At 40.1% G+C, this 23,093-nt stretch overlaps 3 protein-coding genes across 47 annotated transcripts in view; 1 reads left to right on the top strand and 2 right to left on the bottom strand.

Annotated features, from left to right (window-relative positions):
* The window catches only part of kank4 (KN motif and ankyrin repeat domains 4), an 81,793-nt gene extending 69,542 nt beyond the window's left edge, over positions 1–12,251 (bottom strand). Inside the window, exons 1-3 of one of the 9 annotated variants that reach the window (XM_078945996.1) lie at positions 12,111–12,140; positions 11,214–11,330; positions 5,023–5,110 (exon numbers count right to left, since the gene is read on the bottom strand). Coding sequence is in view for 1 of the 9 variants with exons in the window: in XM_078946002.1 (XP_078802128.1) it covers positions 11,214–11,301 (88 nt within the window). In the remaining 8 variants the exon portion in view is untranslated. Of the gene's footprint in view, positions 1–5,022; positions 5,111–9,264; positions 9,475–11,213; positions 11,331–12,110 lie in introns of those variants that run through there. The other 8 variants (XM_020702481.3, XM_078946002.1, XM_011474151.4 and 5 more) reach the window with 8 other exon arrangements.
* Positions 11,697–19,527, top strand: usp1 (ubiquitin specific peptidase 1). The gene is made up of 9 exons (XM_011474145.4): positions 11,697–12,035; positions 12,483–12,705; positions 13,583–13,718; positions 15,858–15,959; positions 16,124–16,305; positions 16,420–17,057; positions 17,161–17,319; positions 17,444–17,645; positions 17,826–19,527. The coding sequence occupies exons 2-9, from the start codon at positions 12,539–12,541 to the stop codon at positions 18,595–18,597; spliced, it is 2,358 nt and encodes a 785-aa protein (XP_011472447.1). The 5' UTR covers positions 11,697–12,035; positions 12,483–12,538; the 3' UTR covers positions 18,598–19,527.
* Positions 19,528–19,630: 103 nt separating this feature from the next.
* Positions 19,631–23,093, bottom strand: part of dock7 (dedicator of cytokinesis 7) — a 44,209-nt gene continuing 40,746 nt past the window's right edge. For 19 of the 37 annotated variants that reach the window (XM_020702464.3, XM_020702469.3, XM_078945970.1 and 16 more), the window contains 7 exons: positions 22,612–22,737; positions 22,440–22,529; positions 22,119–22,355; positions 21,888–22,031; positions 21,014–21,120; positions 20,739–20,906; positions 19,631–20,318 (listed from right to left, as the gene is read on the bottom strand). In XM_020702464.3, coding sequence (XP_020558123.1) covers positions 20,276–20,318; positions 20,739–20,906; positions 21,014–21,120; positions 21,888–22,031; positions 22,119–22,355; positions 22,440–22,529; positions 22,612–22,737 — 915 coding nt within the window. In that variant the 3' untranslated portion in view covers positions 19,631–20,275. Of the gene's footprint in view, positions 20,319–20,605; positions 20,626–20,738; positions 20,907–21,013; positions 21,121–21,887; positions 22,032–22,118; positions 22,356–22,439; positions 22,530–22,611; positions 22,747–23,093 lie in introns of all 37 variants that reach the window. The other 18 variants (XM_020702465.3, XM_020702471.3, XM_078945976.1 and 15 more) reach the window with 3 other exon arrangements.

Here is a 23,093-nt window from a genome sequence, read left to right as displayed (position 1 = left end):
CCCTTTTTTTTTCATCACTCTTATATCTTTCTCCTACACTGCTGTAATGTCAAATATGTATGCTTCGACCTCTGGGAAAGTAGTGTTTACCTTAGGAATTTAAGAGATGGGCATCTGTGCTGTGGCTTTGTCTGTAAACCCAAAACCCACCATCCCCTTCAGAAAAGTTGATGGTTAAATAATGCATGCTTTTCAGTTTCTTCATCCTGTGTTTGGGGTTCAGAAATACACTCACAAAAAAAATATCCTCAAGTCTCATGGGAAAACAGGTACAAAGGTAAATGCCAGAGAGGTGTTCAACCAAAAAATATTCTGCAAAATAACTAAAATAAACAGGCGTCTGTATGAGTGAGAAATATAGAGATGTTGGGAGATTGCAGCTGCTTGAATAAGCGTAAATAATCTTTAATAAATGTCCTCTACTGCAAACACTCAAAAAGGATTAAAAAGAAGATGGAGACCTGGCATGATGTAGAAGAAGAGCTAAAAAGTGAGGATTAGGGCTGCACGATATGAGGAAAACTCGCAATTTCTGATATTGGTGGTCAATATTGCAATGACGATATAACTTGCAATACATGAACAAATGGCAAAACATCTAAATACATCATTTCCATTTCACTGCAACAGTTTAATTTAAATAGAAGTCAACCTAACTTACATTACACTCCAACCCTCGTCTACAGAGGAGGCAAAGCATCTAACCTCAAAGTGGTCCATCCGATTGGTCAAATGCAGAGAGGGATTTATTTGATTCGTTAAATATGTCAAGCTACTATAAGATTGTTTTAGCACATTTAAGGTTACCCTTTATCGCAATTTTTGCCAACTTTTGGCAAAAATTATTATTATTGTTATTGATATCGCAATAACAATAAATTTATGATTTATTGTGCAGAATTAGTGAAGATTTACCCTTTATTACAATCAATCTAGTTTTGAAAAAAAAATTTACTTCCAGTATAAAAACATTTTCAAATCAAAACAATTGATTTATTTGACGTAACTTAGAGAAAAAAAAACACAGTAATCACAATCCTGAGATGATGCCTTCAATTGCAGAATTACAAGACCTGGGCATCTGAATTTTAAAGGAAGAAGTTTTTCTGAAGAACAGAATGCTGCGATACCATGACTTTGGTTGACTGAGAATCTTCAAAGACATACAGGATCTGGGCTTGAGTTGCACACATTCCTCATCCCACATTAGATTTTCTGGATTGCAACAAATTCTCTGAAGCTTAAAGATTTCAGGCATACGGGTTAAAAAAAACCCAGATCTGACAGGTTTGACTGAAGCACAAAGAGTCCTATAACAGACAGATTCCATCCACAAACAAATGTTAAAGCTGGAGAAGTAAAGCAACATTTTCATGATAAAAGGTTATTTGGCATACATGAGAAAAAAAAGTTGGGAAATTATAAAAGAAAAAGAAAGATGGATTAAAGCTAAAAAGTCTGAATAAATTGTGACCTAACTTCAAAAATCTGCAAAAGTTTGGATGCCACTTGTGGTAAATTTAAAGTAGGCATATAGTTAAACACTTCAATAGTTTTAAATCCTCAAATGTTGATTTTTCATGTGACCCTAGAGCTTTACTTGAGATATCTTCCCATTTATCTATTCCCATGTCTGTTGTAGCAAATACCAAAACTAAAAAGGTGTTTTTTTTTTAAACGCAACATAGACTAAAGAGAAGCAGTGAATCCTAACTTTGAAGAATCAATAAACCAAACATTTGGTCAAAACAAAGAACATACTATGAAAAAAAACTTTATAAGTTCTGAAATAATCAAAAGAATACAAAGCAATGTACCTTAAACTGGTTTAATGTAACACTTGACTCAAATCAAGACTTTCCCTTTTTGTCAAGCTGAGTTTTCACTTTCACATATCCGTGTGTTTTAACCACAGTCTCACCTCGTCACTCCAGCCGCCAGCAGGAGCATCAGGAGCCCCTGCAGACAGTCAACCCAAATGAAATTGTGTTTTTGTTGCCGTTCGGTCAGCACGCTCGCGGGGGAGCGGAGCTGTGGATGTGTGTGCGGCGCTGATAATGGAGCTCTAAGCACTGGTTTCATCACCTCCTGTAAGCATCCATTAAGTGCAGCTCATCAGAGGCGGGGCAGCGCCTGAACTCTCATTTAAGGACAAGGCGTAATCAGAGCGTGCAGGTGGATGATGGAGTGGAAATGAGATGGAGCAAAAGATGAGGGCGTCTGCTTAAACTGAGCAAGTTTGTTTGAGCTGCACGAGACGTCCACAGTATTCCATCTTTTCACAGAAAGCTAGGGTTAAGGTTAATTGGATCGTAATCATAGTGGGAGAGTTATGACGCCTTCATTTAACCTTTTTCTTAGCAGTTCATTCTAGGGCCAGGGGTGAACACAAGGCATACATGGCTCAGATGCTACACGGGCTAAAGACAACCAAAAAAAAAATGGAGGTTTAATGCATTGGGTAGGAACTAACAAAACCTTGTGAATGCTCACTGTTTTCTATTTAGCAGAAACTCGATACTGTAGACATTTGGTCAGATAGTATTGGTATTTGGTCAGAGACTCTTTTTTTTACTCCCTATTAGGTTGAAGAAGTCATTTTACAAACAACTAAATTCCCTTTTATCAGAAAATTCTTGATGCAGTTTTTTAAAAAGGCCTCATACCAGTGGAAGAAGCTACCACAATCAGAAATCAGCTATGAGCGTAAACATGATACTTATTTCTCCTCAATGACCCATCTTGCAGTGATGTGGAAATTTTAAGTACTGCACTAACATTCACCCTAAAATGTAGCCATTTCTGCACTGGAGACTGATTTCATAGGAATATGATTAGCATCTGGTACTTTTACAAAGAACACGGTAGAATATCCACACAGAAAAACAGTTAACCCTACTCTTCCTTAACCCTTTGACACTATAGATGTTGCTGGTGACGTGGTAAATAACACCCACTCCATGACATACCACAACCATTTACGTGATCAATGTGAATCAGCTGATTTTGACACGGAGGAAAGCAGCTTTTCGTATCGACTTTCATATCAGCTTTTATTTGCGACAGAATCAGCTGATTGCTGATTGCGTAACCCCTTCACTTCTGTGAAGTGTTGCATATCTTCTCCGCTTCAGAATCCGCTGGAATCTTGTTCATTATGTAAACAGTTAAAGAGGCAGCATGAGAGCTAAAGCTTCGTGTTTAGAAAAGGGGTTAACCTCTTCTTCAGCAAAAGCCTTTAAAATGTGCCTTATGGATCAAAACCTTTGACCCCAAGAACACTAAAGACTGTGAGGTTAAATACCCATGCCAATCATCTTTTGATGTATCAGTGGTCTTTCAAAGATGATGCTGTTCTAAGAAGAAGAAAAAAAATCGGAATTAGTTTCTAAGTTGTGGGTGGGACCGTTGACACAGAGCAACCCCGCCCCCTTCCCCTCCCTGCTACTAAGAGCTCTCCATTTGGCTGACAGACCCTCACACCCCCAGCCTAACATTAGCAGAGCAACAAAAATGGGGAGCTATCCAAAAATACAGAGTTTTGAGGCAGATACCACCTCAGACAAAGAAAACAAAGACGTACATGGATGGTGGTCTACAAGTTGATGTGAATCGGAGTGGAGCAGGGAGCTTGAGGCTTGTCCGAATGATTTTCTATGTCACAATTAAGCTCTTTTTCAAACAGCATTTTTTTCATCTGCTCCTGAATCACATCGTTTGAATGAAAAAATCCCCAGAAGTGCAATTTTATGCTAAATTTTCTTAACCCAATGAGACCTGAATTTATTTGCAGCTATGGAAAAAAAGTTCACTTTTGCTTTCACTTTTATGTAGATGCTAAATTATGGTAAGTTTGGAGCAGAAGCTGTTGGATGAATATTTGCATCAATAGGTGTCAAGTGATTCATTTACAGTTTCCATCATAAGAAAAATACCACAAGAACACTTTAAAAACACCAAAAACACAATTTTCTTCAGTGTGAGTGTTTAAGTTCATCCTGTTAACCCACCCCTGGACCTCCAATCTGCCTGAACTCCTCGGTTAGAGTTCCAAACAACAACAGAACAACCCTGCACATTCAAAACGTTCTTTAAAGTCTGGAATATTTCCATATACACAGACCTAATACGTCAACACACGCTCAACAGGTTCTGTCACAGGGAGTGGTCACTTCCAACAACATGGAAACAGGAAGTATCAGCTCCTGCATCCAGCCAATTAAAACACAGCAGATTGACGACAAAGGTTCCATTGAGGAAGTCCAACGTTGCCCAAAGCCCTCTCAACTCTTCTCACAAAAGACTCTGTTTTTTCCTGTCTGTCAAAGCCAGGAACCCATTAAAGAAACAATGTAAGGATGGACCAGGCCATTGTTCTGCTGTTTTCCTATACTTGAGAAACCCATGGCTAAGTTACTTTATTTTGGCAGAGTATGAGTATTTTTCAAAGCAAAATCCAACAGTTTATTTAATAAATATTACAGATTCTGCATTAAACATGTTTTTCTTTTTTAAATAAAGACAAATTTCACCACAGATGAAAGGAGAGGTATGAGTAAAAAATACCCCCAACTTAATTTGGTTAAATTCTACAGAAATATGAAGCAAAAACACAACTTTCACCAACGTTGCTGACAATTTTGTAAATTTCAGCTTTTGTATGTCTTGAAAAGCTCAGTTGTGCCATTTTATTGTAACACAAGTTTTGACAATGCATTTCGGATGAAAATAAAAGAATGACTATTCGTAAATGGGTGTTAAAATGTTATTTTTTTAAACTTTAGCAGCCAAGACAAAGACACAATTGTGTTGCTTTAGAGTTTAAAAATCAAAAAGCTAAAACTCTCAAAGGTAAACACATTTTTTTTGCCACAATTCCCCTGTAGGAAATAAGATTATAGGATTTCTTCCCAAAGCCATCCTGTTAGTTTGCATTTTAGACTTGAATCTATTCCCAGCTGTCAATAACAACAGTAGCGAGGTTGCATAAAAATGTGTCGAGTCAGGAAACATGCAGAAAACCTTGTAAATACCGGGGGGTACTGTCAAGTGAACACAGGAGAGTGGGTTTCCTGGAATATGAGAGCTGGGCCAATCCAGTCCGCCCAATCTGAAACCAAAGAATAAGGGAAAGTCTTACAGTATTGTTCTGCATCCCCCCCCTCCCTCCCTCCCTCACAACGGTGAACTGCAGCCCACCACAGTGACCCTGTCCAGTTAATGTCACCCGCCCACATGTGCACAATCCAGCTCCTCAAAAAACACACACACAAACCTTTGTGGAGCTCAGTCACAAGGCAAATCTGACTCTGAAAGACGTTCTCAAGAAAATATGTGATCAAACTAAACGGGTTTAATCGGTGAAAACACAACTGCAAAGGACGGAACATTGAGTCAATGTACTGCAGATTTTTACAAATAAATATGTGCGGGTATTAATCCATAGTAATTTGTCAATATAAGATATAAAACAGCTAGAGCTGCGGCTTTTCAAGACGTCAAAGTGCATTTGGGAGCCATGACGAAGCAATGTCTTAAATTAGATGCTGATCTGAAGCATGCTGATGTAAACAAAAGGCTGCCAAACGAAAGGAGGGGAAAACAACTCAGCTGAGATGGTGCTGTGCACCGATCAAGACAGCTGACATTTTTAGGGCACAAAAAAATGCTTTCAGAGCAGAAAACAAACACTCTTCCCACCTGGGTTGTGACATCACTGCAGCCTGGCTTCTGTCCATTGTGTCTGGATCAACCTCAACCACATCAAAGGAAAAGAACAACACAAGCGGTCTGAAACGTGAAATAATCCAGCAATTCCAGATTCAAATTGTCATGATCATCTCTTTGATTCTCTATCCAAACTCGGAGAAAGTGCTAGTTTGCAGAACATAAACAGCTGGAGTCCCTGTGAACTTTTCCTTCTGCTGACATTGATAGGAAGGAACACCGCCGGCTTCAGGATCCTAACAGTGGAAGAAAAAAGCTGCAAACGCATAGAACAACTAATGACGAGGGTGTCAGCAGAGCATAAGATTAACAATGTTTCCCCAAGGCATTCCTTCAATATGTGTGTGCTTTAACTATACACTATTGTGTGTTTTTCGTGAAGGGTCTTGGCTTTTTGATTGACAAAAACGGGGCATTTAAGCAGCCTTACAGCAGAGCTAAGAACCACTAAAGCTTCTTTTTCCCATACTTTCCCAGTCCATTAACAAAAGGGTTTTTTAGTTAATACTGTCTAATAAAAATGAACAATCCACCATTTGGTAAATAAAGTTTAAGTTTCTTTTCTTTTGCATCATCTCTTTCTGGTATTATTTATACAACCATCATTTATCAACTTGTACATGGTTACATGGTTTCACGCGGAGAAGGCCAACTCAGACATTTACGGGTTCAGCAGGCGAAGACCATGGAAGTCTGCAGAACATGAACCACATGTGAACACTGGGCACAACGCCAGTCGCACGCCGAGCGCAAACTGGCATCTTCTGGCGCCGATCCGCACACACAAACACACTCACAGCGCACACATTCCTTCCCATCTCAGCCCTGTAAAAGCTGCTCATGCTAAACACACATACAGAGAGCTAGGATGTTGACAAAAGACGCTGACAGCTATATTTAGAACAACAGAGTCGAATAATTAATGTCGTGGCAATTACAAAAACCAAAGCTAGAAGTGGCGGTGGGGAGAGCCGAGGCAAGAATAGAAGAGCATGCTTGGCCTGTTCGCGGTGCAACAGTTTTGTTCTTAGTGTTGCATGAGGGCAGCCATCCTAAAACGCTCAGCTGAGTGGCTGCAGATTCTGGGTGGGCAAAGACTATGTGCATGTGTCTGCTTCAGTGCTTCAATACACTTTACATCCGATTAGCCTGCTAAGTCTGTTCTTTAGAACAGTTCTGCTCACGCCTCGGGTCTCTGATGGTCGGGCATTTTAGAGCAAAAGCAAGGCGAAATAACATAAAATTTGGAATTACTCATCGCCAGAAATGTATTAATTTTTAACTTATATTTACAGAAAAACATCATATAATAACTAGGTATTTGATATTTAGGCACTGAACCCTAAAAATTCTAAAATCCAAATTATTTTATCACATAAAGTTTCATTTTTTAACATTTGTTGGAAAAAATATCAGTCTTTTGCTGAAATTAATTTAATTTCCTAAAATGCAGAACAAGTTAACCAACAATTTTGCAGCTTTTAGGAATTTTCAATTTTATTCTGAGGTAAAAGTCCTTTTATTGGGTAAAAAAGAGCTATTGGTTTGGTGCAGCTTCACTGAAAAAAAATCGTCGTCTGCAGAAATCTTGTCCTCCTTCTCTTTTGTAATGAAAGCGTGTAATTGCAGCGCAGCAAGGCACAGGAGGTGCTTTCCTCTTGATCAACTGAAATGACTTCTGTAACAACACATTATTGTTTTAGTGAGTAAAATGTAGCTATTATTATCTTCTCTAAAAACAGTTTGCTTTATGTCCTCCTCCACAACTTGGTCTTTTCACGTGAAAATCATTTTCTAATATTTGTTTCATATCATCCATTGGTTACATTAAAATTTCAAAATAAAATGGGTCAAAAAATGTTTGGTTTAAGTCTGTAAAAAAAAAAAAAACAATGAACTGTGAGCAACTTTACACAATTGAAGCTAGAGATGCCGGAATTTATTGAGTCCAGACTGAAAATATTTGACATAAAAACATGCTCAAGTAAACCCAAAATACATTAATTAAGATGTTCATTCTATTGGATTTCTATCCAGTAAATACATTTTAGGGCTCTATTATGGCATGTTGCATTTCAGGAGTAACCCAAATGACAAACTCTTTGTTTCAAAGGAATCCCATTTTTGTTTTTCGAGAGAGAGAGAAAGAAAAATATCACAATTTATTTTTCAGGACATGCAGCCAACAGATGGCTGAATCAGAAAGAGGTATTAAATGAGCAGAAATAGAAAATTGGATCACAATGTTTGTAGAATTAATCATCAACTAAGAGGGATCACGACAGCCCAAACACACTCCCACGCCAAACCCGCATAAACCCACGATCACAGCCTCGAGTGCAACAAACATCAGAGATGAGTCTGAAACAACGCAGAAAACAGGGGAACTTTAGTTCTATTTGCTGTTTGAACTTCACACAAACTCTGAGAGCTGACAGAATTGATCACAATGTAACAAAAACTGCTTTCAAAATATGAATGGGAATCAATAAAACATAAAAAACAAACAGAACAGACGTTTTTGCTTGTTTTTTTTTTCTTCCCCCGTCTCTGGTAGGGTTGACATTTCACAGATGCACTGTTTTCCGTCTGACGCTCTCTGTTTGCAGATCACAAATCAAAATATTGCTAGGATGACTGCCTCTGGCAGCAGCCGGCACATGGGCTGGTGTGAGTCACGTCTCGGAGTGAAGCCCCAGTGACACACGGGCGCAGCGAGGGGCTGCACACCAATGCAGGTCACCCCCATCTCAGAGGACCCTGTGCTTTTCTGTGTGAACAACCTCACGCTCTCCAAGCTGAGGATTGATGGAGATTAGAGCTGCGGATGCAGCACTGAGCGTGGCCCCCTGTGAACCATGTAAGAGGAACTTGTTGGTGTTTTAATATGGAGCTGTGGTTAGCCAGCCAACCATGCACGATGGTCTGTGGTAGGAGCTGAGGGTCCATGAAGACCCCCGGAAAAGAGACATGCAGAGCAAGAACGGGCAGAAGTATTTGCTATTTCTCCTCATGCACTTAAAAGAATGTTGAAGTTGTAACTGCACGCACATGTGCATATGCCAGCTCCAGCTGAAAAACATTAACCAAGACAGAAAGGAATTTCTTCACTCCAATCCAGCTGAGCTAATAAAATACTTCAGAGCAAGCATCAGCTGGTAGAAAGAACCTGACAAGAAGAGACAGCAAAGTGTTTTTTTTTTTTTTGCGTATTTGCACATATTAGGTACACACATGCACTTGTATTACACAGTTACTGATGGCTCCAGAGGAAAAAAGGATTTTAAAATTAGATTAATTGTGTGATTTGGATCTATTGAGTTTGTATCTGTATAAGAGAATGATAAAGATGAGATTAGAAGAAAAAACTGATGAAAAAAAACGCAAACAGATTTGTGAAGAGGTGATAAAAGGAGCAACTAGGACAAAAGGTGTTGGAGATGTCAGCCAGGAGACACCTCCAGAGTACAATGCACTGACATAGTTGAGAAAAATCCATTTTAGAAAAAAGGCAGACGCATCTATCTTTGCTCTTACCTTAACGGCGGTGCCTCCTTTGGCAAAGACAGTGACAGTAAGGCAACTTCAGTAACAGCAGCACTGCTGTTTAGGTCCCTGCTTTCTCACAAAGTTTTTTTCACAAGTTAAATCCATGCAGTGCGCTACACAGTCTGCCAATGTGGGTTTGCAGAAACCCACCCTCGTGGTGATGAACTCTGCACTGCCAGAGAATACTACTCAGACAGCGCGGATGAAACGGGAGAGCAGGGACATGGGAGAGCAGACTGAGTAGGATGCAAAAAGCTATTCTTTCCTAACATCAGAGTGGCCGAGGCTGGAAACACCCACCTCCTCAGCATGCATCAAATGGGAGTTCGCTCCACACCGAGAGGAAGAGAAAGCAATCCTGTGTGCTGCCCGAGATCTGATCTGACCTGAGATCTGCACATGGGAGGTTGGGAACTCATTAACTTACTTCTAGTGACACAGTCACACAGAAAGCTAGTCTGTTAGCTGAGCAAAGGTGGGCTGTGACGTCTGCAGGGGCTTTAAATGAAAAAGGCAATCTTAAAAAAAACCTGCTAATATTTTTCCAGCAGCTTCCATATTGTAAATTATCAGGAAAAAACATTTCAGAATAAAAGGGTTGTTTTTTTTCATTTAAAATTTGCAGAACTTTTCTCTTCTTTTCCTTTCTGCAAATCTTGGATCGTAAGCATAAACATAGATCCAAATCACCATTCCTTATATTTAAAATAACGCTGAAGCAAAACCAAATATCATTAAAAATATACGTGGAAAAGATTTTTTTTCCAAGGGGTATAAAAGTAAAAGGTTTTCCTGTGAAAGGGTAAAGTCTTCAGGACATGCTTTTCATTCAGCATCAGAGCCCGTCACTCAACATGCCTTCATTACCAGTGTTCCCATTTTCTGGCTGACAGAATGGCTGTAAGGTGCATGTGTGTTAGTGTGAGCGTGTGCATGTGAGGATGTGTTTTTGAGTGCTCGTTTCCCCCCCCTCACTATTCACCTATACCTCCCTTAGATTAAAGGCTTTATTATATGACAAACATCTGTAAAATGGAAGCAAAAGCAGATTCAGTGTGCACAAATGTTTCTGTATCCTAAAATTACCAAATTCATTATTTGAAATTTAAAAAAAAAAGCATTCAAGTAGAAAAATTTGCTTCCAAATGAAGAACATTTACAGTTGGGGGTAGTATTTCACACTTTATATCAAACATGAGTCATTTACCTGAGAAAAATTGTGATATGATGAGACAAGTGGATGGGATGCCTTACCTACAAACTTAATCCAAATGTAGGTTTTTAATCAAAAACAAATGCTTGGCTGAACCAGATCTAAAAGTGGAATGCCCCACTAAAGTGAAAAATGTACTGCTTGTCAATCTGGTGCAAGAGACCGAGAAGAAACCCCCATTCTGAGGCTTAAACCGATGAATATCTTTGCTTGCAGTCCCACAGGAAGTGTCGCACCTTTAAAGTATTCCCATCTATTACTGTGTTAGCATCCTCGCCGCAACATCACTGGAATGCCAAGCAAAGGAAGCAAAGAGGTTCCTGGATGTACATGCACAGTGCATCGATACATCTTTGCAGCTGACCAAGCAGCCACTCTGCAGCCGCAGCAGCAGCAGCAGCTGCAGCAGCAGCGGGTCGTCCAGCGCACATACCGCCGCACTGACACATGCATCAGGGCTAAACGCAGGGATGCAGCGACGCACCTGTCGTTCACCATTTTTGTGCAGCATGCAAGAGCTCCAACCTAGTAATTAAAAAAAGGGGGGGAGGGGGGGGGACGCCAGCCACAACACTCCGTAGCCAGGTTAACGTAAACGTAGTGCAACTGATATCCAGCGGAAAGGAACGGCAAAACAGATCGGAATTGGCAGCGAACAAATAAAACTAACGTCGGTTTGTACGTCAAATCCCAAAACAAAAAAAAAAATGGAATCGCTTCTTACCATTAAAATAGTGGAGGAATAGTGTGCTGACTGTCAGATGAGGAGATGGTCCAGTGGAAGATGGTGATGATGATGCTGGACAGTTCATCTCGCCTTTTCTTGGATAAATGTCGCCTCCTTTAGGTTGTAAATGGGAATGAATGCAGGTCGAAATTAATCGCGGGAAAAGCACAGTTAAGTTTTTTTAAAGAGCAGTTTAATTTTCGAAACAACAGTTCCGTTAAGAGGTAAAACGTCGAAGTTTTTGGATCCTTGCTTGAACTGTTGTTCCTCATTATGTCAAAGCCCACTACGAAATTATTCTGGCCTTTGCTATATATCAAATAAAACTTTCTATCCATACATTTCAAAAACTAAATTTTAATAAATTTTTAATTTTTTTTCCAATTTTAAGTGAACTTTCAAAAAGCGTTTGCAACAAGAACCCAATGTTAAGCCACTAAATAATTGACTACAAAAATGGCGTTAACGATTGGCCATACTGAACATGTCTTACTTAGGTGTCCTAAAATTAGCCTGTTGTTTTACAACTTCGTCTGTTAGGTGATTTGAACGTTAAATATTTAAATTCATTTTTTGGAATGTAAATATATGATACAATTAAAAAAAACAAGTCTTTCATATAAAGATGATTGTTATTTGTTTAAAATTGTTGCAGGAATTCGACTGGCGGCGTAATGGCTTACAAGTCTTCAAGCAGGAAAAAGCGCCAACTTGTGTTGCGCCGTCAGAGTAGTCAAACACCCATGTTAAGCGAAAAAGAGAACAAATGTGTTCAACTGGGGTGCTATATTATACATAAAGCTGGAATGGCTGGCTTAGGTAAGATTTTAAAATGTATTTACGCCGTAAAAACGGAATGGCTAAAAGAAAAAGGCGTTCGGTCTGTTTACTCACATCAGTTCTTCTACCGCGCCAACCTCATGTTGAGTTTAAGTGTTCGATCACAACTGTTAGTTTAGTGTGGTTTGGTTTCGTTTGTTTTAAACATTAAAATGCCATTTTAAAAAACAGTTTCGAATTAAGAATGAATGAATTCAGATTCATTATTAGGTTGGTGCTAACCGTTTGTTTGTTTGTTTAACAAAGTTTAACCGTTGGCTTGCTTTGAGCTGCAGAACTAAAACTATCTGTAAAGATAAAATCGAACCATTCTGCTTGTAGTTACATAACTCCACCATAAACTGATTTGCGTAGCTACGTTCGTTCTTGTTGAACTCTGATGGCGCCCGCGAAATTGAAACCTTACAATTTCCATTTTTTGGCCAGTGGGGGTCGCTGTTGCAGCTGAGTAGAAAACGATCACTGGGAATCCGGCTGTGAAGATGCCAGGCCTGCAGGGAGATAATGTGGCCACGCAGGGGAGCCCCGTAAAGAGGAGTAAACTTTCCCTGAAGTTTTTTCAGAAGAAAGAAACCAAACGGGCTCTGGACTTCTCTGAAGCTCAGACAGAAGAGCCCAAAACGACAGAATCAGAAGAACCTGAGGGAAGGTGAGTCTTTGATGTCACTTTAAACAATCATAATTCTTCCAGATCATTAGCCACTGGTTACACGTGGAGACCATTTTGCTTAAAAATTATATTTTGTCTGTGTATGACAAGTTTGCTGTGTGCAGTATTTATGGAAAAAAAAAACTCTACCAATTCAGAGGCCTGAAATAAATAATAATGATAATGCAGTTTTAAACACACAAGCCTTTTTAAAAATGTAAGAAGGTTTTTTATACATACAATTTCATATTAGTTACAAGGATCCCTGCCAAAAATACTAAATAGATTTGCTTATGTCTCCAGAGTTCATGATGTCTTTCTTGACTGATTATTTTTTTCTGAATTTCATTCAAAGTCAATGTGGTGAGAATACAAAAACAATTATGTAAAACTGATGGTTTAAGTGCACAAGCATGGAATCTTCATGAAAAAAAACTCTAGGTATGTCCTGAATTTAAATATCCTTTGACAGAGCAGCAGCTTTGCGTGGGTAATGTTTGTGATTTGAGGCGCTTCATGCCAAATAACGGTCTGTCAAAATAATGGACAGACATCCTCATCCAATCAATCAGTGATGTCCCATAATATCAACATTTCCAGTGTCTTTTTTGTGTTATGTTTATTAACATTTTGATTCCTGAAAATAACTTCCGTTTTCTGAAATGTTTTATTTTGTTTTTTTGTAATACTATTTTTTGTTCTTCTTCTTTCCTTTCCCTTTTTTCTGCTGATTCTGACACAGAGAAAAGCTTTTCAACAATCGTATTTTTGTTGTGTAAAATCCCATCTTCCTCATGAAGAGGTGTTTTTTATCGTGAAGGTACAGGTCATGTCTCAAAGACTACACTAGTTTGATACATGATCTTTCTGTCTTCAGCAGTGAACAAGTGGTGTATGGTCCACTTCCGGCTTCACCCAGCAACCCATTGCCACGTGAGAAGAAGGAGAACTTGTTGCCCTTTGTTGGGCTCAATAACCTCGGCAACACTTGCTATTTGAACAGTGTGTTACAGGTAAGCTAGCATCCACATTGGACCGTCACAACACGTGCTATGCTGCTGGGAACTTTAGTGTCAGAAGGTGGTTTGCGACATTAGGACAAAGCTCAGATGGAGAGTGATGGCTACTAAAATCAGTGATGAAAGTCTTCCGGGAATTCCCGGAAATCCGGGTTTTTGAGCAAACCGAACGTACTTTCCGGGAAATAAAGACCTGATCTCTACGGACAAATCGCTTTCCGGATTAAAAAATGGTCTGAAATCAGCTAATTTTAGCTTTATTTTCTATATTTCTCCGCAGATCGCTTCCTCTATGGTCGTGGCCATCTCTCGTCTTCCCGGCCTAATTGACCAATGACGGGACGTTTTAGTTGCTTTCGGATGCGTCGACGGGTCTGATTGGCTCTGTCTGCACCACGTGGTCAGCGTGACTCGCTTCCCTAGAGACCAAAACTGGCGGACCCACGCTAAATTTTCACAAACACATCTGAAGAGTTTGCGATCAAATTTGTGTTAAAATAATGGCAGGCATCGTCATTATTGAGCGTGGTCACGACCTCAGTTGTGAGAAGACGATAAAAAACAAATTGAAGTGGTCTTGGCTGGAAAAAAAAGATTTTACGGTAGTGTAGGTCAAATACTTTTTTGTGTAAAATAATCTCAAAACCACATTTTGAAATAATTTCAATTTTAGTTTTGAGTTTCAGTTTTTATTTTGAATACATTTCTCTAATTTATTAGTATTTCCTAATTACCATGATTTAGTTCAGTATAGTTGACATTAATTATAAGTATTTGATGGTTTGGACCCGCACTCCCTTAAAAAATAATGTTTACAATGTTTAGCTTAGTTTGTATGTTTGTTTTGATATTTCCCAGATTACTTAGTATTGGTGTTAAAGAATTGATGTATTATGTTATAGAATTATAGTTTAAAGCAGATCCCATATTTTGATGTAATTATAGTTTGAGAAAACAGTGCAAGTGGATGTTGTACATCAGTCATTTCTAAAGCAGAAATAATGTATAAATAACTGAGGTATTTTCATAGAATATCATAGTTACTGGTGTTCTTTTTGCCATTTGGGGCTTTGATGTTACTATATTTTAGCAATTGTATGTTTTGCAGCTTTAAGGAAAAGCGTAGATTGTAGGATTGTGTTACTTTGAGCACTTTTCCAAATTCTTTTTTAGGACCAGCAAGTCCTTAATGGAGAGTCAAACTAGGGGTTTGAATGAAAAATCATGATGCTCCAATTAGTCTTAGTTTCTTGATAAAGAAGTGAATAACTAGCTGCCAGAATGCACCAGAATGCATCTAAGACCACGTATTTTTCCAAAATTTCGCTCTGTGCCCGCCATATCGCTCAAAGAAAAGTTCAGGGATTTTTTCCTTACCTGACTTTCATCACTGTAAAATAAACAAGCCCACAAACTGAACTGTGTTTTGTGCGAGTCCAATTGGTTCACCAGTTCTTAATTTTTTTTTACCCCTTGTATGTCTTCTGTTGTTTAATGTCCTATAAAGAATTTTTTGTTTTCCCGACACTAGTGCCCATCTAGCAGGCTGAAAAATGGCCTTCCTAAAACCCCAAAATGTCTTTCAAACTGAAAAAGCTGTGTTTATGTCGGAGCAGAGTATAGCTCGAGATAAGCGGCTGCTTCACATAGTTGCCGTGGCGCCCTGCATGTCCATGTTTCCTCGCTGGTTTATCTGCAAAAGCAGTGTTTGGATGTGAGGAGAGTGACAGTGGACACTGGCTCTGCTGCAGTTAAACACCTGTTCAGACAGATATGGGACTTCCTGATTGGTGGACGAGATGAGAGACATTTACTTAGTTATTTTTAAGAAATAGGATAAAAAAGTCTGCCTTTTTCATCATTCTGCTGACTCAGTTTTATATTTTTATGATTTTGAACATGGAATATGTTGTTTCATTATGATTGGCTAACCTTTTTTTAATTAGTAAAAATAAAAGATGAACAAAAATATAATATTGTAACATTTCTGTTTATAAACTTGAAAAACCTTTGAACTCTGCCTCAATTGCGTCTTAAAATACTGGATGTGTTCTATAAAATGAATGCAATCCTTTAAGATAGGAAAGGGTCAAAGGTTAAAGTGTGCGTGCTCATGTTAAGCTGTTTGTGCAGGTTCTCCATTATTGCCCGGGCTTCAGAGAAGGTATAAAGACGCTCTATGATCTGTCCAAATGTCAGGAGAATCCAAAGGAAGGGGCAGTTGAAAGTGAGAAGGTTGGTCAACAGTAAAGTGTATTAGAACACAGAAATCTGACATTTGTGAATTAAGCTTTTATGTTAAAATGTAAAAGTACACAAACGTTTTTAGGAGTTGTTTGTAAAAAAAAAAATGCAATTTCTTTAATGTGATCATTTTTTTCATGCCTTCATCCCCTCAGACACAATCTAAGTCGTCAGATTGTTCTTCTGAGCCTCTGCCGGCTGCCGTTGAGCTCCTGGGAAGCCTCAACAGTCTGATAACATCTGTAGAGGAGCGGCAGTCCAACTTCCTGCTCAACCCTGAGAGCTTCTCTGAAGGAGAGCTGGCCACTCCGCCCTGTACAGTTCTGCATACGCTCAGGTGAGGCTTCCACATGGTATCCCAGTCATTGCATTGCAGTGAGAGCCAGCACCCATGTTTTCCCGATTGAAGGAGAAAGAGGAGATCCCAACGGATCCATGTTCTGTTTTGCAGGCAGCTGAACCCCATGTATGAAGGCCACCTCCAACATGATGCTCAGGAGGTTCTGCAGTGCATATTGGGATACATCCAGGAGGCCTGTGACACCATCAGAAAGGAACGTGAGGAAGAAAGTGAAACCGATGTTGGAAAAGTGAATATGGGGAACGACAGCTGCTCTGAGGCCCAATCCACACTAAACACTGAGGAAGACGGTCAAGTCACCGGCAAGAGGAAGAGTGACACAGAGGTGGGAAACGTGAAGAAGAAGCCCAAGTCTGGCAAATCTAAGAAAGGAGAAACTGGAGAGGAAAACAACACAAGCAAACCCTTCACTCGCTCCAAGAGGAAGTCCTCCAGTGACACGACGTTCACTCAAAATAAGACCGGAGCGGAGGTCAAAGAGGGGGGAAACGAAGAGGAGAAAGACCAAAAGCAACCTAAAACCATGGATGGGAAGCGGAAGAAGAGAACGAAGCTGAGCTGGCTGAGAGCGTCTGGGAAGCAGCCCGGAATTTTCTCGAAGTTCTGCAGCGTTGGAAAGATCAGCTCCACAACAGGAAAGAACAACAAGGCAGAGCAGGAGAACCAACAGAGGGACAAGGAAAACGAATCTCCACCAACTGAACACAAGAACACAGAGAAACATAAAGGTTTGTTTGGGGAACCATTTGAAGTCTGGAGAGGAAACCATGTTTTAACTGATTAACCCAAAGCAGCGCTCACAACTGAGCCATGTATTCTTGTTTGCTTCAGGGAGTCTGGGCCTGATGGAGCGGCTGTTCCAGGGCCAGCTAGTTCTGAGGACTCGATGTCTGGAATGTGAGAGCTTCACGGAGAGAAGGGAAGACTTCCATGACATCAGCGTCCCAGTGCTGGATGACCAAGCCAGCAGCCCAGACGACTTCTCAGAGGGTGAGTTTCTACAGCCGGTTTCAGGGCTGTGACAAGTTCAGGCGTCTCCTGGAGGTTCTTCCCCTTTATCAGCCGTGAATAGAAAAGTAAGGAAGAAGGGGAGTCGATGGTTTTTCTTCTTCAGTCTCTCCAGAGCCTAAACCCGAGCTGAGGACTCTGAAGTGGGCCATCGCTCAGTTTGCCTCAGTGGAGCGCATCGTTGGAGAAGACAAATACTTCTGTGAGACCTGCCATCACTACACAGAAGCTGAGAGAAGTCTTCTGTTTGACAAAACCCCTGAAGTGATCACGATTCATCTGAAGCGCTTCTCTGCCAACAGCTTAGAGTGAGTCTTGATCTCATGGTTTAGTTTTTATACCAGCTTTTCTCTACTATCGCAGCTGTAAAATGGTTTTCTTGTTTTTTCGATGTCACTAAGTTTAGCCTGAGTTTATGTAAAGAAAGCATTAGCCAAGTGATCTGGTTAGGTCATTAAATCCCCCTCCTGTCTGTCTTGTCCTCCCAGGTTGGACCCATACGCAGGCCTCTCCAAAGTAAACACTCCCCTACACACACCTTTGACTTTGTCTCTGGAGGAGTGGTGCACCAAACCCTCCTCTGCTAAAGGCCAGCTCTACCAGCTCTTTGCCGTGGTCATGCACAGCGGCGTGACCATCAGCAGCGGCCACTACACCTCCTTCATCCGGATGTCCAGCCTGAAAGACGAGAAGCTTTGCCTGGACGATCAAAAAGAAACAGACTTGAAAAAGGAAAGGAAAGAGGACGCTCAGAAAGACGGAGTGGTGGACTACGATGACGGGGAGGTGTCTTTTAGCCAGAAGAGGCGCGCTAGTTTGGGTAACTCTAAGTCAGCCGGCAAAAAGCCATCAGAGGGTGTGGGACTCTTGGGAGGACAGAGGAGTTTGCCAAACTGTGAACTGGGAAATGACAGCAAACGCTCAGAGAAGGCGGGCGGCAGCTCTGCAGCCGAGGGCTCCAAACGGAGGAAGAGCACCAACGGCTCCAAGCACAACGCCGGCGCCGGACTGATGAAAGAGCCAGAGGCCGCAGAAGAGACGCCGCAGACTTCCTCTGCCGGGAGGGCATCTGCAGAGCAACGGCCTTTGAGCGACCTTCTGAAATACGAGGGCAAATGGCTCCTGTTTGACGACTCTGAGGTGTGTTTATTCGAGGAGGACGACTTCCTGCGAGCGTGCTCTCCTGAGACCTGCTCATCATCGACTCCCTACCTGTTGTTTTATAAAAAGATCCCCGAAGACCAACTCCTGGATAAATAGAAAGCTGCCCAGATTTGAAATGTGTATTTTTGTAGTTCTTTAGTGCCAAAATAAGTTTTCCTGTGATCTTTCTTTAAAGACGGGGACTTTTTGAGCCAGAGGGCTGCAAATGCTGGTTTTTCCACATATCAGGGATGAATAAGGATTTGTTCTTACTGTCTGCACAGGAATGAATCAATGTTATTTATCCCCTCACTTATTCTTTTGCTATTTTGGGGGGAAACAAAGCACTTTGGGCTGAGAAGGGTTAGAAATAAACAATTAATAATGGCTCTTTGCCAAAATCTTTTTTTTTTTTTTTTTTACAGGTAATAGTTTTAGAATTGTCCTTGTCACCTTTTTTTTCCAGGAAAACAGGGATTTTTTTATAGAGTTTTTGGTAAAAATCACTTCTTAAATAAACTTTTATATCATTATATATATATCATACATGTTTATACACAAAAAAATTCCTTATTACTGTTATTTCCACAACAGTTTTAGGCCTGGGATATAAATGTGCAGCTATAGATCCGCATAGCCACAGATGTTTAAGGAGTATTTGATGCAACAGCCTGAAATGACCTTTAGATGACAGTTTTAAAGCCGGCTCTCTTCTGAATATCAGATGCTTTTTAAACTCAACATAAATCATGTCTTCAAATCAATAACTTAATGCAGATGTTTTGAAAGAGGTCCGTTTAAGACTAAAACTGCTTTATCTTGGTTGTTATGATCATCTTTCTACAAAAATATTCCAGAGTCCCTTTGTGTAAATGTTTTGTTTCTATTGCAGGAAATTCCCACTAAAACATTTGTAACACAGTTCTGACAGGAAACCTGGCTGTTATTGTAAAAGTGTAACAGTTTGTTTGCGTTTTGTTTCACTGTGAGACTTTTCTGATGTAAAAGCAGCTTAAAAAGGTTTTTATAAACTGTCAATTCCAAAAATACAACTTTGTTCTCTTCTTTTCCATTACCTGATCTTTTTTGCTTCTGCATGAACACAATACAAAAAACACATTTTCCTTTGAAAGAATAACATCACTCCGGCTGGACATTAAAATATTTATTTAGTAAAATATTTAAAACAAAACTACATAAAATTATACAAGAATGTTTAAAGTACCTTATTTTAAAACATTGTTCCTTAAACTAGAAATGATAAAGCGTCATGATAAATACTTGTACAGTTGTTTTTTTGTTTCCGTTTTGTTTTTCCTCCCACCACTTTGAAATACATAAACTTTCCATTTGCAAAATGCATTTGCTACTGCTAAAGTATAAAAGTGCACACATGAAATACATCTTTTGACACATAGTTCATAATTTAAAAAAAAAAAACTTGACTTTTTAAAATTGTACCTTTTTCTGCAAACACTTGTAAAATTTTTGGCGGGAAAAAACTGGAATTTTTGGCACTTGGTTTGATCTGAAAGTGTGTTTCTGCTTCTCGGCAGAACTTCAAACGTCAAGGCGTCGCGCTCAAATCCACTTGTTCGACGTTGCTGACTATGTAACAGTTCGTAAACAAATGAAGACGCTGGAATGAAAGTACCAAGCTGCAACTCCGTCAGCCCTCCCAAATATTCAGTCACTTTCAAGAAAACGTTTGTATTTACACTTGAATAAATTAATATTGCATTTTTTTTAAATTCCTTTGTGTGGGTGAAGGTGTGTGAGTGCTTTGTCTTCATCCTCAAATGTCAAGCTTGCGAAGACTCATTCTGCTGAAGGAATCTCTGCGAAATGTAAAAAAAAACATTTTTTTAAATAAAAAAAAGATTTAATATTCTGTTGAAAGTATTGTGACAAATATTTTCCTTTTTTTTATTTTAAATAAAATTTGTCTTATTTGATGTCTTTGCTTAAGCTGCAGAAATTCTTAAAGTTTAAGACTGAACTACCGGTAAATTTAAAAACTAAAGTTTTGATTTTGTGCTGAAAGAAATTCAGCTTGTTAGTTTTCTAAAACACATTTCATCAAATACTCTGACAAAAAATCCACAAAGTGTTGTCTCGGAACTACCTTCTCAAGCTGTCCGTTTGCTGCGTGATTATTGCAAAAGCAAAAAAATAAAAGCTTGTTTATATGAACATCTGAAGAAACGAATAAAAACACAGTTTCTCTTTCCTGCTTAAAACCAGAAACGAACCCTTACCTGTGCGAGTTCACCTGCAGGACAGGTTTATACAGCTGGGGGATCTTCCTGTTGATGAGGGGCTGCAGCGCCTCCTTCAGTCTGTGGTAGTTCCTCTCCAGCTCCCTCTGGTATTCTTTCTGGTCAGGACCAATCAGGCTCTTGTTTTTGCGAAGTGCATCTTCACACCTTTGGTGGGAAAATGACGAGTTAAGTTGAAGTTTCAGTGGTAAACAAATAATCCCTGTAGGTGAAACGTGAAACTGAAGTTTGATCAGACATTTTCTTGGCTCTACCTCTTTGTGAAGTCTTTAAAGCAGAGCCTCAACTTGTTGTGATGTCTGTACAGCTTTGGATCACTGGGGATTTCAGACAGGAACACCTGAGCGACCTCTAAAGGACCCTTAAAAAAACAAAAACACACTGATGTTTAACCCTTTAACACCTGAGATGGTGCCGGCGACGCCTAAATAAACCACACTCTTTGAACATACCGTTACTCTTTGACCGTTTCTGAAATCAATCGGTTGATTCTGACGCAGAGAAAAGCGGCCTCCTTTTTCTCCACATCAAAATCCGCTGGAATTATGTTGATAGCGTCCCGGTTAATGTGCTATCTTGTGGGTCCAGATGACCCCACCCTTTCATTGATATGTTATCCCTCCCATGACAAAGGTGGACCAGATTTCATGTCTGCTATGGACACCAGTGAAGATCAAAAATCATTGGGGGGGAAAAAAATTCAGAGCGCTGTCTTGTGGGTTCCAGATGAGCCCACTCCCAACCGAACGTGCCTTGGAATAGCACAAGAGTTAAAGATTTGCTGTATTTTAAAGAATGTAAACACTAGAGCTAAAGCGACAGCAAAATGCTCTTTGAACTGCCACAACTCTTTGACAATTTGACAATTCGCGTGATACCGACGAAATTCTGAGACTTTTCTACTCGTCACAATCCGCTCATTTAAGCTGATTGCATAAGGTCTTCACTACTGTAAAGTGTTGCATATCAGTGTAAAGTTGCTTCTTTCTGCTTCAGAATCTGCTTAAGTTATGTTAATTGCGTAAATGGCCGAAGAGTTACGGTAGTCAAAAGAATGTCAACACCGGAGCTAAAGGTTTTAATCGTCTTTGGAGATGCTGTTCTTTGTTCCGATTTGCCATCCTGTACCTGGTTGACAGTCGTGCCCACTGATCCTTGTAGGACCATCTGCAACATTTTGGCATCGGCGGGGTCCTGGTGGGTGGCAAAGGCCAGTTCCTGTGTCTTCTTCTGCATGTCCTCTATGGCCACCTCAATGGGTGTGGATATAATCTGGAAAACATCAATCGGTAGATAGGAGTATGGCGCCTAACACAGATTAGAAAGACTGGTGTGCTTATCTTTGGTCTGTTGTACTACCTCCTCTTTGTGGATGATGTTGATCCGTGTCTTGATGTAGGGGAAGGCGTGGGAGGTGGTGAGAATGGTCTTGCGTTTGAACTGTTCATGCAGGTCGCCGTGCGCGCGCCCGTCCAGGGTAAAAGGAGTGCAGTAGACGAAGCGCCGCAGGTTGTAGTTCTTGTCAAAGTAGGTGATGCGGTCCTTCATCTCGTAGGTGTCAAAGTAGGGCTCCACATACGTGATCTGAATGAAAGCCTGTCAAAATAAGAGCACGTCAGATGTACCCCTGCCCCTCTCCATAACAGCCACATAGGAATGCGGGCCTCAAGAAGCTGTAACCTTATTGGGGTCCAGCTTGCACTTGTCAACAGGGTTGGAGTCCTTAATGACCTCTACCTGATCCTCGCCAAAGCGCTCACCATAGAAACCCTACCAGCATAATGTTGACATGTTAAAAGGACGACTTGCTTTATTTACTCAACATCTACAGACATCAGAGGGTCAGATTTACCTCCAGCCTGTGGGAGATTTCTGCCAGTTTGGTGATGGCGGGCTCTTTGTACACAAACTCCTGCTCATCCAGGTCGCTAAATTTGGAGCCGTAAAATCCCACCCTGAAGTAAGTCCCAAACATCCTCTTTCCAACCTGTAAACAGAAAAAAAATGGAACTGTTGGAAAAACATTAAGAACATTTGGTTTTGTAATGACAGAATGTACAAGAAAATGAAATGCAGATTCAGTAAAATCCTGAGGAAAATTTAAGTTGAAAGTTTTTTTTAACGTTATTTAAAGACGTCTAAACCAGCAGAAGCTTTCCGGCTTTTGAATGAAACTCCATCCGTCCAGGGCTTAAAATAAAACTAGCTTTCTGCTCATGGTCCTGCGTTTATTTGTTGATAAGGAACATTTTGGCAACCCAGGACAAAAGCATTCATGTTTTTTTTTATTCACATTAGCAGAAAAAGTTGTATAAAAAGTTCATCTTGACTTCA

The sequence above is a fragment of the Oryzias latipes genome, chromosome 4, assembly GCF_053564925.1.
Source record: "Oryzias latipes strain Hd-rR chromosome 4, Olatipes_Hd-rR_3.1".
NCBI lineage: Eukaryota > Metazoa > Chordata > Actinopteri > Beloniformes > Adrianichthyidae > Oryzias > Oryzias latipes.
This window is presented reverse-complemented; position numbering and strand designations above follow the sequence as displayed.

Bases quoted from the DNA above. Each gene is read 5' to 3' on its own strand.
- usp1 (XM_011474145.4), top strand. From the start codon at position 12,539: ATGCCAGGCCTGCAGGGAGATAATGTGGCCACGCAGGGGAGCCCCGTA. The intron at 17,058-17,160 runs GTTTGTTTGGGG...TGTTTGCTTCAG, and splicing joins GAACACAGAGAAACATAAAG to GGAGTCTGGGCCTGATGGAG. The intron at 17,320-17,443 runs GTGAGTTTCTAC...TTTCTTCTTCAG, and splicing joins CCCAGACGACTTCTCAGAGG to TCTCTCCAGAGCCTAAACCC.